Raw genomic sequence first — 18,711 nt, 5'->3', positions numbered from 1 at the left:
TCCAATCTCGTGTTCGCCCGTAAATGTTCAGATATTTCACGGGAGATATAAATGGAATTATTTGTGGCCACAGAAAAATAAAAACAAGCATTTTGTATCTCGTTAAATCAATTCTACCAGACAACATCTAACGTTGAAATTTTGCATTTTGCTAAAAGGAACATTGATTTTTTTATGGGTTAGCTTTATTTAACGAAATATTCGATATTTTTGAGCGTGATTGTTACTTTAAACCTGTAGTGAAATTATACCTGTACATACGTATATCTAAAAATAGATACGTTAAAGGTATTTTGAAACAGTATAGCATTGAGCAAATTTTGTTGTGGATTTTGTTTGGATGGAGAACACTGCGAACTTAGGTAAGTGAAGTTAAACATATACCACATATACATATTACATTATAAGGTTGTAGCATTGTGTTGTGTGCATGGAACTCTTTGGTAAAAGTAAAGAAAATTGGTTTACCGAGTTGTTTCTTGCATGTTCCTGAATTTATAAAAGTTAAATTGTGTAACTACAACCTTTCATTTATGTTGAGAAAAAAAAACATTCAACTGTATAAATGAACATATGATTTACTACTTTGGATTGTTTTTAATGATTGCTTCCAATTAATTTCGTTTGCTCAGTATTTTTCATAAGTGGTCAAGTTTTTAGTTTTTTAACTTTGAAATCGAAAGTGGATGAACGTCAAATAACCAGCGACCTTAGTAAAGTAACTCTTTTACAAACTATTGTGTTTTAATGCTTATCTTAAATATCAAACTTCGGGTATTATACAAAGTCTTTTGCATACAATACGCACGAACGTAATACAAATTTCGACAGGATTACATTATAAGTAAATAATTTTGTTTAACGAAAACAAATTGGAGAGTCGAATTTCTGTTTTACTTTCGACAGTTGTCACCGTTTTAACGTCATGTGTAAATAAAATATTATTTAAGGCTAAAAGTGGTTGGTTCCAGGCACTTGAATATCATAAGCATTTAGAACAGATAAAGGTTTATAGCTCGTTGTACTATTATAGCAATATTGAATATTCCCAATATTGATCGGTACGTATTGATTTATCTGGTCCGTTTAGTTTCAATGCTTTCTGTGTGTAGAATTATTAGACTTAAATCATATTGGATTATTGCAGTATTCGTCACAAGTTTTGAACTATTATTAGGCATGTACACCTATGTGCTATCAAATTACCCCTGCATACCCTGTTTATAACTAAATGTATCGTCGTGTTAGAAGTAGTTGTTGTATGAGATGATGAATGCATATTACAATTAAGTGCCCCTCTAGTATGTGTTGTTCTCATGTCGGCCTAGAAATTATATTAAGTATAATCACATTTTACTGTTGTTATTTTAGACGTTTAGTTTAAAATGTGTATACATGTATCCTTGCAAAGCGCTGTTTGCAAACAAGTTTCGTAAAAAACGATAACAAAGGCTTTGCTAAGTGCAATTGAAGGGACACATAGTAGAAATGACCCTTCAAAGTGTAGGTACATGAGCAATTATTTTAATTTTTTTTAACATTTGAATGGATCCGTCGGCATCATAACTATAATGGAAAGTATACATGGCATTTTATAATACGTTGTATTATGAATATATTACTTGTGCATATTTATTTTTATTGAATTCTTTATAAGAGTTAAAATCAAGTATAACGTTCGTTATTCCATCACCAGCAGCTTTCGTTTAATAGTTATGAAAATGACACAGTACGAAATCTCATTTAATGAATTTGTAGTCAATGAAGTACATTAGGAGCATTGCTCGCGGATAAGTCATACCTTAGATTTCACAATTAAATGTACCTCTTGAATATTCTAGGACATATGCTTGGTGAAATTTTAAGAAATAAATCAAACATCAGATGTCAAATTACATCATTGTTTGTTTTGTTTTTGTGTTCGTATGCAATTTTGCATAGTGAATTTATAATTTTTAAAATAATAAAAGATGAAAAAAGCAAAAAGACAGATATGGATGAATGTTGAAAATATATATTCACAGATGCTTTGGGAAAACGCAATTATACAATTATAACGAAAGGGAAAATAAACATTTAGGATAATAAACCTCATGTAAGTATTTTGTTATGTTTGCAATGCTGTTCATTAAGTGATGTTTCTGCATCTTTTAAAGATCGGACCATCGTCCAGCAAGAAAACGTCAATTTACTTCGTGAAATCCGGGAACTTTGTAATAGGTAGAGCGTTTAAGGGTAAAATATTTTAAGGCCAGATTGTAGCGTTAATGTTAAAGTTAGGTTTTAAAATATTTATTTGTAACCTGACGTGCAAACAATTCCATTAAGTATCAATCTATCTACGTCATGAACTGTTTTTATTCGTTTCATAAAGGCTAGAATATGTTTTGTGTTAAATTTTGATTATGCTTTTATCACTTTAACGACCACATACTTATCAATAGAAATGTTTTCTTTTGACGTAACTGGTTCTTCGTTATTTCATATAAAAAATATTTAACTTCTTGCACATATTTTTCAACCGGACAGAAATAACCCGGAAGTGGTATTTCTTATTGGCGGTCCAGGCGTAGGAAAAAGTGCAATGGTGAACACTATCAACAAAGCTCTATGTGGAACATACTACGAGAAAGCTAAACCGAATACACGCACATTCGAACGGTAATATTGGTTCTCACCGATTGTAAATGTTAAATTACTGTAAACTCAATGATTTTGTATGATGTCTTAGACAATCAAACAATTAACAATATGTGTAAAATTATCAAACTTAGCCTGTAAATTGTCAACGCTTTAATTTTGGAAGATACTTCGATCAGAAGATTCAAGAAACTCATATTTTTATTCTTAATAAGAAGTTAAGACTCCATTTATGTTGTTTTTTTTGTATTTAGGTTTAAAAACTGTGGCATTCAGGAGAATGAACTACAGGGTGTACAAAAGTACGCGTTTTCAACGTGCCTACATATTTTGCCCAGCATCATTGATTCTGCTGGAAACATTGACGAAAATACATTGGCATTGCAAGAAATAATGGAGTTGGTGATTGGAGGTTGTTAATTAAATGAGAAATATAACTCCATGTAAACTATGACGCGTTGTGCGACATAGCATATTACGTCCACTTGCATAAAAACTGCTTTCACCAAATTTTGAAATTTCATTAAATCATCAAGTTTTTCTGCTGCTTTATTCTCTGAATTCATAATAGACATTATGGTAATCTCGAAAGTACTCAACAAATCTGCATTTAGAAATCTCGTTTTAATTCGACTGAACTTGTATAAAGCATAACAAAATCGAATTATATTACGCAGAGTCTATTGCGATATCAAACCTATTATTATAGGTATTTAATTTATGGTATTAGGCACAGTGTATATTACAGTATCAAGTACATCGTCTAAGATTTTTTCCAGGGTTTATCCCTAGAGGCACATCCCTTGCATATCTTCTGGATAAGCAGACACATAGACCACCTGGATTTTTGAGCCGCAAATACACGACAAGTAACGAGGAATGGAAAGTAACCAAGATCGTGTTCGTCGTAAGCTGCACGCAGCCTCTTCCAACTCAGCTGATACAATGTCTTCAAGCCGTTCTAGCAGCATATGATAGGAGAACAGGACAGGCAAGATGTACGTTTGAAATGGTTTGCGTATATAATCGTCTATATTAATCTTATGAGACCATTCGAATTGGGTTAACCACTCTGATTTCTGTATGATTTTCTTTTCACACGTAGTACAAATATGCATATTTAACATGCATGGTGACCGATTTCTATGAAAGCTTTTTTGCCTATTGACTTGCTGGCGTGTAAGTCAATTGCATGATAAGTAAGATAAAATAACATCTCTCTAAATTGTGTAAACCTTAGATAAGCATGCACAGCTTGTCCAGCTCAGATACTTGCCAATACACACATGGTTGTCCTATTTAGCAAACGAGACCAATATTAAATGCCTACTTTAAACTATGCCAGGTTTGAACATGTCACCATATAGTAAGTAAAGTATCGTCTGCTTTCACCATGCCCGGAACAGATTGCGATGACGTACAATGTTAACTCCCCAATTATTACTCCCGAGAAAATGTTGTACACCTTATTATAAATGACTCCTGGTCCAAAGTTTACATCTTTCTAATATAAGAATGCAAGAGTGCACGCGCTAGCCCCGAAAATAATAACGACTTTTTATGATATTTTCCTTTCTTGGCAAACTGTTCACACCCGTCTTGAATAAAATATCTATCATGTATAACTATCAAATTTCTACAATGAACAAAATCAAGCTAGCTTTCATTAACACCTGTCAACAAAATATTCGGTCAAATAGTTCTCATTAACAGCATGAACAACTTGAAGAGTAAAAAATTCGTTGTCTACGTAGACTTCCATAAATACATTGATCTTATCACAAGAACAGAGCTATTCTATACTACTAAACAACAAGGTCCAGTGAACATGCATACGCATTGTCTAATATATGTACGTAACCTCAAACCATGTGTTCAAACAAATAATGTTTTCCTTTTTTATTCTCCAACTATCTTCATGACTTACTACAATACATAAAAAGTAACAACAAAAGGATTCAAATTCAATACCAGGATGGAGAAACAATGCAACTGATTGACGTATTTGTCCTATTGTTTGCAAAAAATATCTTTACAAAAATACGATTTCAAAACAAACAATACATTTATTGAAATACTTCAATATTAAAAAATATCTCGGAACATACTTAAGTCACAGTTTGTCGAAGAACCGTCCAACACAGCATCTATATACTCTACAACAGAATAAACAATCTTTATCTAAAACTTGACTTGCAAATATCTTTATTTGATAACGAAATTCTACCCATTCTAACATATTCAACTGAAATAATTTTATACGAAGAAACATCAATCTTGAGAAAATACATATTTATTTTCTACAGAAAATAGCAAACTTAAGGACATCTGCGCAGAACTAAGTAGAGACAAACTACACATACAAATTAAACGTACATGATCAAATATTGGTTAAATTTTATAAACGGCGACCACACAAATTACACATAAAATGTATAAGTATATGCTAAATAGCTCTCACACTTACAAATGGCTCGACTACATCAAACAGATTTTGACGAAACAGGTTATAAATACATTTTTAAGACCAAAAACAAATGTACACAAATTACCAAATAACTCCATGAGACCATTAAACAAATTGGATAGTACACATTTTTTCTCAAGAAACAAAACTTAACATTTCCGAACACTTTCCCAATAAGCCTCTTAAACTTATTTAATTCCAGACTGGTAACCACAAGCTGCCTGTTGAAGTCGAATCATTCTGAAGATGATCTATCAATCCGCATCACTTAAGATAAATTACCTCTTTTCCTCAACAAGGATAAGGAGAATTGTGAGATGAATTTAATTACGTCAGTGTGTGCCCACGCTTAACGGAACATGGGCTTCAACTGATCCCGAGATGCAACTTTATACGCCCAAATATTAACTAATACATTGAATTATAGCGTTACTATTAATATGGCTTAAGGTACGAGCTTGTTTAGTCGCAAGATTATGGATGCCTACAAGCACGAAGAAACACACGCACGCACGCATCCCCCCCACACACACACACAAACACTAATGAACAACCACTAATTGAAACTACATCAAAATAAATCAACAGAATACTTGCAATTTAAGGCAATTTCAAAATTCGTTATTCCGAATAGGACTTTCGGCTGAACACGTGCACTGCATTTCAATTTCATTTTCAAACAGTCACGCTGCTTACACACCCAACACTGATAAAAACGCGCTCTCGATTTCGACATGTAGATCAGGTCGAATGGCTAAATCGATTGATCTAAAACTATTATCATCACAGCCTGCATTAAATTCATTCCCTAGTCAAGCAAGGAAATTCGATCGAAGTTTATCTCTTGGTTGCATTAATGTAAAATTATTAAATATGTACACTTTTTATACGAAGTTTAAATAATATTATTCACGTAAGATTACTTTAAAACCTTACCATACATTTTAACAATGATGTATTGCTAAATACCTTAAAATGTGATGTAAAATATATATTCACTCAGATTTGTACAGATTCTTCAATGTTTACAAGCATATATTCATACATAATTTGTGTTTGCAGTGTGACTAAATTTTTTATTCAGAAAGAACGGCTGAATTTGTTTTAAAAAATCTATAGGTTGCCAAAACGTTTAGCAGTTGTAACCACAACTTGTACTATGCACTGCATTAAATGTATGTTTGTATTTCTTATAACCAACAAATTGTTAATATTTTATTATTGAACTGTAATAATAACATCAAAATAGTGTACATTGTCGTATTCTATAATTAAAAAAATACTGTTGCCTACTTTGGGATGCTCAACACATATATTTAGATCTTTTTGCTACACACATTAAAACCTTAAATATTCTGTAATAATTTATTTTGAATTTTAGAGGAAAATATTTTTAATTTTACTTATATATTCTTCTAACTATGGTGTTGAATATCCTAATAAAATTGACGCGGAAGATTTCTCTGTATGAACAAAAAAAAATTAAAATCTTTTGCACTGAAACACATATCGGTTTCATCCAAAAAAGTTATGAAAGCTAAACATGTTAAGTACAACTTTCCCTAAGACGAAACTATTTACAATGGTCAGTTTTGATTTTGTAGATAAGTACGATATGTCTCTGATATTGAAATTATGCTTTCAATTATGTCCATTGAATAGCATTTGATTGAAAACATTCTCATAACAAATACCGATATTTACGCTTATGACATGTCTTTCATAATCATCTCGCGTGACAGAAACAAAGATATTGTGTGCGTATGCGTGAAGTAACGTGTCTACGTGAGTGCCCAGCAGGGCTAAAGATAACGCGCGTTAAGGCATTAATTCGTTTTTGATTTTAAACATATTTGAAATCCTTGTGAAGAAAAACGCATTTAAAAAATAAAAAATATATATATATATTTGAAAAATCGCGTTAAGTACATATAAATTAACTCATTGCCGAGAAAATAAATTAAATGAAAATTACAGTCCTACAGGCAACGGCTCACAATCGAACTTGAGATGTTCAATGTCGCTTAATGTTTATGGAAAATTTAGTAACACTTCATAAATGAAGCAGTATAGTTCTGTAAAAAAATGTACCATATTTTTATAGTAAGATTCAAACGTTAAGTTTCTATAGAATATATAATTATTGTACTTCGTATATCACCAGATCTTTGTTCCTTAGTATAAAGGACTTTGACTGTTTCTTTATGCAATTGCTGAACACATAAAAAATAAAAAGTGCAGAACTCCAATTCATTCATTCATTCAGCGTAAAATTCGTCTAAAGCATGTGACTATCATTTCAAACCATTACAAATTATATAAGTTTACTTTAAATACCATCTAATATTGGAGTAAATTTTGCAATGCAAAATTAAAAATGAAATTATGATTTTTAAAACGTTCAATTACTAAATGTTCATTTATGTAGTGTAGTACAATTGGTATTGAACCCAAAGCAACATCCGATTGCAAAACATTTGTTATGTGCAATCATATTCATGATAAACATAGAGTGAGTTCCTTGTAGTTTATGTATGTGATGAAAGGGAAAACAACATACGGGTTTTGATTGTATAGGGAATCTATTCAAAATGCAATAAAACAACGGATTTTTTGTATAAACAATTAATATGTTATGTACAATGACCAAATACATTTGTTCTATATATGACATAAATGGTAGAAAAAGAAGGTAAATAACATAATGAGCGGACAAAATCATGATAATCAACATATGGAGGGAATAAAAAGACTGAAACTTCCATATCACTTTTTATAAATAAACATCATATTGGACAAACCGCGAAATGTTTAAGAACGACCAAACAGGCAGACAAAGCCACCATATTCAGTGGCATATATGTTTAAATAAAATCCAGACAAGTGATAAAAGGTAGGTAATTGGCGAGTACAATAGTCTTAAAAAAATTGAACTGATATTAAGAAGTGATGTTGTTGTGTTTTTTTTAATTGTAATTGCTGAGGCATTCTTACAATATAAACAATTACATGTTTTCTGAATGGCAGACATTTATTTCCCTTATATTTGGTTTGAATATAGAAAAGTAAGTATAACATAAACATGTATGTGTTCATTAAATAGTATAAACGATTATATTCATATCGTTTAATGACATAAATAATCGCCTTTTAGAAAAAAATATTAATATCCATGTTCGAACACATTTGTATTCAAATGTACGCTAAAATAGTAATACAACTCAAGTCTTTATTCATAATAAATGGTTTTATGCATGTTGTATGTCAATAAAGTTCAAACATCATGTTTTATGCAGTAGTTACTGTCTTATGCAATAGTATTATACATTTCAGTCAATATCGACGTCTTTGTTGCAATCACCAAATACGATTTAGTGGCGGAACAAGGAAGATTTTCTACATTTAACTCACAGGAACAAATTACCATGGAACAGTTTCTGGAGTACGAACGCAATGTGGCAAGGCATTTCAGCGTCTTCGAGCACAACCGCATCCGCTGGGTGAGCTATGTTGATGGTCATAGTGGAGACAACCCATTCATCGAGAACATCGCTCTCAAGTTAGTGAGGCAGATGATGCACAATCGTGCTCCTGAAATAGCCGAGAATACGAGTACCTTAGGGGAAGATATTGTTGCAGCTTTGCTTTTTACAGCTGCAATATGTGGCATCACCTGGTACGTTGTCAAGCGTTCATTATCTGATTAAATTTAATGAGGGTATTCGTCAAAAGGTGAGAAGCTGCGCATAATTTTAACTTATTAAATGCTACAACATGTTGTTTTGACCAACACAAGTTTTTATTATTTTCTTTAGAAACTGTTCATTTTGTTAAGAGAATAATTATGTGCCTAATAGTTATCAAGTTATGTGACTTTGTCAACATCCGATTATTAAGTTGTGATCTTTTCACGTAAAATATTAAATAACAGTTATATGTGAATTGAGATGTCATGAAAAAAAAATTGCTTTGAACTTGTTTGAGTAAATTTGCATGCGAAAATGTTCAAATTCACTTAAACCTTAAATCCCCAATTCTATGCTTTGCATTGAACGTTCTTATTTAGTGACCCCAATTTTATTTGTTGGTGTTCGTGTTTGTCATGTGTGTTTTTTTGAGTTTCCTTAAATAACAGAAATTATAGTGATGACAAGACAGACTACTGATGCAATAGGACTTAGGCTGTCCTTGTAAACTTTAAACCGTAGTGTAGTTATGGGATATGATTAAGACAATGTTTGTTTACTAAAAACTATAATTTTACTTTTATTATTCCTTTTTGTTACATGACAAATGTTATGTCTGTTATTGCCCAGCAATCCAATATACGTGTAACGAGATATTATAAAATTAAATTGAGAAATCGATTGACATTTATATCACACTAACAAATGTAGTATATGTTCATATAATGCCAGTTTGACATATATTTGTTTAATACAGTTTAATAAAGCATGAGTTATGTTTGTATCTTGTCTGCGATTGATGAACTGCTTCCCATAGTATTTCTATAAATAATAAAATACTTTCTGGTTGTATGTTAATGTATGTATTATCGTAATAAGATTTACCTTTAAAGTATATTCCACTATCACTGTCAGGACCAGTCTTATTTAAAGCCTAAGTTAACAAACGTAAAAAAGACAAAAACCTTGCTGATAATGATTCTGAAAATCATTCCGACCATAACGAGTAAACATTTCAATCGGTCGAAAATATTTTTTTTTAAAATGCGATTTGAAATCGTGTTTATGTAGCTTTCAATTCCTATGTATTCAATTGACTTAGCGTACATAAAGCATATATTGCATTTGCACCAAGCACATTTGATCATAAACATAATTAAAATGTAATATATTTCTCAAAAACCTTACAAGTTTTATTGAAATAAAGTCGTTTTCTTTCATACGAACTTACGCATGTTTATTATTATTTTAGCATGTGTTGACTTATTTACAGTGGACAGAGTCTTTAAACTTCGCACAATAAAACGAAATGTATTAAAGAAAAACGGTAGTGTTCTATACACTCAACACTAAACTTAGGTGCGCAGTGTAATTGGTTGTAAAATTTAATTGTTTGTGTACATATATAATTTTATGTTATTATGTCAATGTTCTGTGTACTATAAGAAAAATGTTTGTATAAAAATTTTAAAATATTTGCCAGAACTATCCAAACATTTAAATCGTTTAGACTTTCAACTTTATATTTCCTCACCAAAATTCCTATCTGATTATATATTAAAACCTGTTATTAAATATTCAAATTTAGAAATGATTTTCTTATGGTAAAATCGGACTTAGCTCTCACAGATAACATCAGGTCTATTAACTTGTGTCTGAGGTTTTTATCTATCTTATAAGGTGCTTGGTACGTTATTGTATTATAATGGTAAATGACCAGCGTTTATATTTGGAGTTGTAATTTTAGTTGCTGTCAACCCTTAGAAAGATACGCGAATTATTACTGTTAATTTGTGTTCGTTTGTATTTAAACTGTGCTTGTAACTTACTGCTGTTCAATAAAGAATAAAACAATCTAAAAAGGAAGAATAAGTCTTTATTGCAGAAATCACAACACTGCAACACAATTTAATAAATTGTAACTCTGCAGAGTCTATTGAAAATATAACAAACACAATAAAAGCATAACAACGAGAACTAGAACAAATATAGGAAAAAATGGTTAATGGATACATTTTAAGATCAAAAGCTATTTAGGTCGAAAGAAATGAAAAAAAATCAGCATACTTTGCCAACCTAGAAAAATGGAGAGCCGAACAAAAATCATAAGTACATTGTTGGTAACACAGTATTAAAAGATAAAGACATAATATTAGAAGAAGAAGAAGCAAACTATTATAAATCGCTTTATAAACAAAATCCTATTGAAGACATTTTTTCGGTTTTCTGATGTACATATTAATAAACTTAATGAAGAACAAAAAGTAAAATGTGAAGGCAAACTTACTGATTATGAATGTTGATGTGCATTATTACAAATTGCGAATAATAAAAGCCCAGACTCTGATGGACTTCATGTCCAATTTGATAAAATATTCTGGCCAACATTAAAAGAATACTATACCAAATCAATAAATTATTCTTTTGACAATGGTGAACTAACTGCTCTACAAAAACAGGGAATAATAACACGTATGCCAAAATTATAAAAACTTGGAATACATTTCAAATTGGCGACCAATTAGTTTATTAAAACTCAATTACAAAATTGCAACTAAGTCTATAGCTAACCGTTTGAAAAAAACGTATTAAATCAGATAGTTAGTTATGACCAAACAGGTTTCATAAAAACCCAAATATAGGTGAAAATGATCATTCTATACGTAGATGGTGACGTCACTACGGTATATCCCCCTCTAAACTAAGACGCATCACATTCCCCTGGTTTGGGGAATTATGCTTCCGCCAAAGTAGTTCTGCGTAATAATGAAAATGTAAATAGTGAAAGAAATACCGTTTTTTTATTGTGTGTTTAAAACGAATGTTGTTTAAAGAAATGTTATTTAGTTATGTTTAAATGTGATTTAGAATCTCTATTATGACTGATAGCGATTATCAGAAGCACGATTACCTGACCTACTTTCGCTTTCCCTTTTCACTCGTAAAAGAAGTGCTACCCACAATTCATTTCGCGTTAGTACACAGGTCAGTAAGACCGGTGTGTAAACAATGGAAAATTATAGATAAGTATTCGATGTCATTGGATATCTTTAAAGAAACAATATACCAGTTATTTTTTGCAGACTTCGAAAAAGCATTCGAACAGCTTGAATCACTCTTTTATCTCACATTGTCTTGAACATCTTAATTTCGGACCACAGCTAAATCAATAGATAAAAGTATTTTACAAAGATATAACTAGTATCATAATAAACAATCACAATCTTTCTAGAAGTTTTAAAATATAAAAGGAGTTCGGGAATGTTGTCCACTATCGTCGTCCTTATTTATTTTATGTTTTGAAATTCTATCGAATTATATCAATGCTAATACAATGATTTAAGGAATAATAATCAATGACCAAGAAATTAAGCAAACCGTTTTTGCTTACGATGCAATTTTTATCAATGATGGATCAGCAACGTCCTTTGAAACACTAGTGGAAACTCTCCATACATTTAGAAAAATATCAGGACTAAACCTAAACTCAACAAAATCTACTCTCATGAGAATTGGATCTCTAAAACTCGAATTTTGAATATTGTACCGAAAACAAAAAAAAATGGACACCTGATGGGGCAACAAAGATTACATTCTGTAATACAAAAATGATGAGAAAAAACCAAACGAGTAATATTAATGAATACTCACAATACATGCTGATATGCCCTTCTCTCTCGCTATGTGCGACGCCAGGAACACAACGATCTGCATTAAGTAATTGCCCCTGTCAGTAATTTGTTGTCGAGCCTCTCTTCTTGTCTAACAGTCCTCTTACCAGGTCTTCAACATTGGATCGGACTCCAGATTTAGCTCTGCTGCCTTTCAATTCAAGGGGATTGTCTACATTGCCGTGTTTTTGTATTTATTCATGCTCTTCGTGTACAACATACGAATCTCCTTAAGACAATTCGACAATGTATGCGAAGATAAGACATTGCAGTAAAGTCGTATTGAATGACCATCTGAATCCCTTATTATTTCATTCTATCTTTTAACATTGCATATGTCAGTCTGTTTAACACATCACCGACTATTATATTTTCATTATATTTTTTTTATATCTTTTATGACAAAAGTTTTTATATTATAGTCTATTACGACGTTGAAGGCAGATTATATGTATGAGCTAGGACAGTTCAAAGCAATGACAAAAAAGTGCGTCCGTCATTTCATTTCTGCAGGAGATCACCAATCACCAGGCTTCCTTCAAGTTTGGGAGTAATGCCAATTTTCCGACGACTTCTTTCTAAACGACAATTTCTGTCCAGACGCTGTAATAAACTATAAACAGGCGACGTTCAATAACAAGGTGACAGTGCCTTGTATAAGTACATACAACCTATTAAATACGATTCCGAGAAATGACAAGCTATAGGGTGCACTATGGTCACACAACTAAAGAAAAACATCAATATGTCCAACTTCTGTCAAAGGGTATTTGATCTACAAATGTAATTCTACATTGGCACTGGGTGATTTTCAGAATGTTTCCGGCACGACACATAAAGTTTATCGAAATAAAACATGCGCAATCTATTACGGTGAAGAAACGGTCTTTCAATGGCCTTTTATATGATATTTCCTCTTCAGGATAATGCATACATGGATGACAGAAATATTGTTACTGTTTTTACGCTTATAAGCGGTTCTTCCGACAATATTTCGGTTATCACTCTTTCAGTCATTGATCAAACACACTGATGAAATGTGGCATGTATTTTAATTCAACGATTATCATTCCTTGCACGACGATTCCGATTGCAGAAGCGTGCGACATAGATTTACCGTTCTCACACAGTATTCAACTTGTTGGCAAAGGTTTTCCGAATTGCCATGTTTACCCTTTTTGTCTAGTATGTGACGCACGAATCTATGAACTTATCATGAATGGATAGTTGGGACGTATTAATTATGATTATAATTTGGACAAATCTTACATTTTTATTTTTGGAAGCGAAGTGTGATTCTGTGTGTTGGTATGTTATTTTTGTGTAGATATATTATAGAACAGTTTCCTTTGGGTATTTATCAAGAATGATTTTGGTTAAAAGTATGCACCCAGTTTGACTTCCTATATTGTGATATAGGTCTTCGTCAAAAAGTTGTTATTCTGTTACTCTTGTATCTTCAATGCAATTGAGTAATTAAATAGTAATTAAATTGAATGCGTTTTAATTCCCTTTTATTATTGTTTAATTTGAGTTACAATGCTATGACGTTAAATTTTATTTACACTTAAATGTATTATGAATATTGCTGGGCCAAGTGTGAGGTTGAGCGCTCTATAACCAGGTTTAAACCCCCAATGCTTTGCATTGACCGTTCCAAGGCGGTGACCCCAGCTTTATTCGTATTTTGTGTTTATGTTGGTTTGTATTGTGCTGTATCGTGCTGTTTTGTACTGTTTGGGCAATCGGTCACTTGCCTTAAATAAAGGACCAACTAATTGTTTTTAATGAAAATTCAATACTGCTCCAGCAGCTGGAGTTTCACTTCTTTATATTGATAAGTTTTATTCTAGACTAATATGACAGATAAAAATTGGAGAATTATTTTTCCAAATTAGTAACAGATACCAAGTTGAACATTAACGTTATTTAAACAACGAACAGTAAATTTGTGCAACCATATATCTAATTGTGCTTGTCAAATCTGAAGGTCTGTTATGCATAAAAAATAACATTTCGAATTTCATTTTGTTTGGCCTGACTAAAATAATAGCGAATAACATTCTTTTATATTAGTCAAAATTGGAATAACCGTCTATACATATCTCACTTAATCATGTATACTGCTGAATTTCAAACTAACCGGATATTTTGTCTGATACAGTTTCGAGAACGATTCCTCGATTGAACATTTCATCTATTGCATCACTTAACTAAGAGTAAAGAATGGGCTACAGCTTTAAGAATAACACAATAGTAACGGATTACATTAGCTAGAAGACGTATTTCAATTTTACTTGACTAAGTTGACCTTGAAATCGTGTATGCCCGTTTTTAGCAATAATGTTATCATAAAATTATTGTCGGTAGAACATGGTTAAAGAATAAGGCACAGAAATACATATAGTATATTCTATTCATCATACCCCGTGTTTTGTATTGTCCATTTACTGTTTGTGGACATTCTGTGCTTTTTAATAAGCGCATCCATTCATGGTTGTTTTTATTACGTCCAATCATAATCATTTATATCTCCGATACTATATAATCATTGGTTGTACAATATAACAGTGTTACTTTCTTTATGACAATACTGAACATACTAGCATGCCCACGACCGTTTGGAGACGTCCAAAATTGTGGTTAAGATTTATGAAATAAAAAATCATTGTTTTCATTTTTATTATAAATTGTCTGAAATAAATGTTAAATTCGCTTCATCATGTATTAATCGTTGTAAAATATTTTTGTTAAAGTGTTGCTTGTTCTGTCTACACGTATGTTTTATCATCTGACTATATTGCGTTATTTAAATGGGAAAAACACTTATGGCTATTCACCACTTGCATCCCGCATATACCATAACATAAGTGATCACGTAATTACGCGTAGCGCAGACTACATACCAGTAACTAAATATGTAAACTATAATCATCGTATTGTAGATCACCAGAAAGAGGGAATCGGGTGTTGTTTGTTTATACATCACATACATCAAACAATAACAACCGGAAACAGCATATCGCATGTGTTGTTTGTTCACCCGTGGTGGTTGGGTGGTCAAATCAAACTAAGAACACCAGAAACAGCGTATCGGACAAGTTGTTTGTTCAATCACCAGACACATCAAACTATGAAAACCAGAAATATCGTTTCAAATTTGTTGTTTGTTCACCCACCACACACATACACTATGTGCACCATCAAAAACGTATCGGCTTTACATCATAAAACGCGTAATAGATTTGCTGGGATTTTACCTACCGTGCATTTCAAAATATGCACAACAGAAACCTTGTAGCATATACCAGGAATGGATGTGTTTGTCTGCATTATTTTATACGTGGTTTAAGAATGTATTTTATAGACTAAAATCTCAGCAATACTCAGAACCAGTCGAATTGTTGGTTCCAAACTAAAACTTCGGATCCCACGATTGTTGTAATGCATGAAGTAGCTTTCATTTTTCATCAACGTTAGTTTTCATTCTTGTATTATCTGTCACGCGATCTTGTTTCAGAGCACGGTCTGCTCTGTTCTGTAATAAGACAGTGGGCAGCCTTGTTTAACGCCTTTTCGTATTCAGAAAAGCGACCATTATTATGCACGACTTGGCATCTTTATAAACCAAAATAATTTATTGTGGATTCAAAACCAAATTTAAGTAAACTGTTCCTCGTGAAAGCATGATCCGGCATTTGTTGGTTTCTGCATAATACACATGTGAAAAAGAAAATACATTTTTAAACGATTATTCTGTTGAAATTGTATCTTCGGGACCACACATCTAAGCTTACCGTTTTCTATAATAAAATTTATCAAAAGTATAACAACTTTCTGAATAAATAAAAGTTAATGTCCTAAAACAAAAAAGGATGAAAAAAATTGTTACCGTGCACACACCATATAATAACTGACTGTAATGGTATTTGTCTAGTAAAACTAACACTGTAACACGTGGAATAATTTTGCGTTAGTATTTCATTTTTTGTGATTGTTTACATCAATGTTATCTCGTTTGAGCATATGAAATCCGATGTTAAATTGCACCTATGTTCAGACCAAAGCGATTACCTTTAATAATCAAAGATGTAATCTTGCAGACTTCGCAATGCATTCAAGATCAAACAAATTGTGAAATATTTATTTGTAAAATAAGTCCTCGACGTGATGTTGATGTACGCGATTTCAACTCAATGCTAGAAGATGTATCAAGCGAACTTCCGGTAAAGCTGATCGATTGTTATAATTGTTTTGTGTACGGAAACGGACAATTGGCGAATCGACTATTCAGACCTGATGGAATTCACCCAAGTAATTATGGATCAAGTTCACTTGTGGCAGCAATCAATGAAGTAGTGCATATAACTAAGAAAAGAATGCAGCAGCAACAACAACAACATCGTCAACTTGATCAAAATCAGCGGAGGCGAACTTCTAACGGTGACTTCAAAAACGGGCATCGTGAATACCGGAGCGCTAAACCAAACTTCCAATACGGGCTTCATGGCTTTAGGAACGGGCATCGTGACTTCCGGAACGGTTATCATGACTTCCGGAAAGGGCATCATGACTTCCGTAATGGGCACCATAACTTCTTCAGGCAGCATGATCTAAGGAACGCACACCTGGACACCCGGAGTGAATATCAGGATTGTCATAATGAAAATCGTGACTTCCGGTACGTTCGTCGACACGTCAATCATGAAAACAGTCGACACTGCACGAACTGTGGACGTCAAAATCATGTTACACGTGACTGCAGACTACCCAAAAGACAATAGGTTACTGATGACAGACGTACTACATCGTTATATAGCACAAATAAATTTGACATTCTTTCGTCGGTATGTAACCAATGTGACTCGCACAAATGTAAGTGTAGTTTAATTATTGCTAATGATGATACAAATCAACATAAACCACATTGCTTAAGATTGAATAATATTAAATGTAGCACAATAAATAATTTAGACACTGATATATCATCCCTGGATAGTAACGTTCTTATGGAATCTCACATACAAACTACTTTAAAATGTAACATAAATAATGATTATTATATTCCATTTACATATAAAGGTTTGCATATTATGCATTTGAATATCCAACATTTATTGCCTAAATTGGATGAAATTCGTGTTTACTTACACGAAAATAGTTCTTTAGATATAGTAGGCTTTTGTGAAACATTTTTAAATGATAAAACGGAGATTAATACAATATCCATTTCCGGTTACAGCATTGTAAGACGTGATAGGGCTATTTCTGCTGGAGGCGGTATAATAGTTTATATAAAAGATAGCATCTCTTTTGTACGTAGACATGATTTAGAAAGTGACGATATTGAATCTATTTGGCTACAAATCAACATTGTAAAGTACAAACCATATCTAATTAACTTTGTTTATCGCCCACCAAATAGCCCTCAATCTTGGATTGACTCATTTGAATTACAGATAAATAAGGCAGACATGGAAGATTGTAATATGTATTCAACCGGGGATTTTAATTTTCATTGTTTAAGCCAAAACATATTTAACAATAAGAAATGGGAAAAACTTATCACTGATTTTAATTTAAAACAACACGTGTCTTTTCCAACAAGGGTTACGGAACGTTCATCATCAATATTAGACCATTTGTATTCAAAATATGACAACATTTCTGAGATAATCATACCAAAAATAGGCATAAGTGACCATTACCCAGTAGTTTTTACATTAAGCGTCAAAGGTAAAATTGTTAAAACAGATGATCATAAAATTATTAAGTACAGATGTTTTAACAAATTTAATGAAATCAATTTTCAAAATGACTTAGCAAATGCTAATTTTGATATGGTTGAAACAATAGAGGATGCTAATGAGGCATTTGAAGTATTTTATAACATATTAAACTCAGTCATTAATAAGAATGCCCCTATCAAATATAAAAAAGTGAAGAGATTACAACAACCTGGTTGGTACAACGAAAACGTAAAACAAGCAAGGTCTTTAAGGGATAAATATAAACGTGAATCTAATTGGCCACAATATAAGTTGTGGCGTAATAAATGTAACAGTGCAATCAAAATGGCTAAAAAAGAATATTTTTCGAATGCGGTACAAAACAAAACAAGTGCGAAATCGCTCTGGAAAACTATTAAATTAGCATCGAATGAACACACAGAATCCTCTATTTTGCCAAATGTAATAAGGAAGGATGATCGGATAATATCTGGTAAAACAAATGTAGCTAATGCACT

At 32.1% G+C, this 18,711-nt stretch overlaps 1 protein-coding gene across 5 annotated transcripts in view; it reads left to right on the top strand.

Moving 5' to 3' along the window:
- The window catches only part of LOC127837579 (uncharacterized), a 60,854-nt gene continuing 42,143 nt past the window's right edge, over positions 1-18,711 (top strand). The window contains exons 1-6 of one of the 5 annotated variants that reach the window (XR_008029342.1): positions 29-362; positions 2,157-2,220; positions 2,530-2,661; positions 2,895-3,052; positions 3,420-3,638; positions 8,441-9,500. Coding sequence is in view for 4 of the 5 variants with exons in the window: in XM_052364824.1 (XP_052220784.1) it covers positions 341-362; positions 2,157-2,220; positions 2,530-2,661; positions 2,895-3,052; positions 3,420-3,638; positions 8,441-8,814 (969 nt within the window). In the remaining variant the exon portion in view is untranslated. Of the gene's footprint in view, positions 363-2,156; positions 2,236-2,529; positions 2,662-2,894; positions 3,053-3,419; positions 3,639-8,440; positions 9,574-18,711 lie in introns of those variants that run through there. The other 4 variants (XM_052364824.1, XM_052364827.1, XM_052364826.1 and 1 more) reach the window with 4 other exon arrangements.

This window comes from Dreissena polymorpha, chromosome 7, assembly GCF_020536995.1.
Source record: "Dreissena polymorpha isolate Duluth1 chromosome 7, UMN_Dpol_1.0, whole genome shotgun sequence".
NCBI lineage: Eukaryota > Metazoa > Mollusca > Bivalvia > Myida > Dreissenidae > Dreissena > Dreissena polymorpha.
Note: the sequence above shows the minus strand (reverse complement) of the source record. Positions and strands in the feature narration are given on the sequence as shown.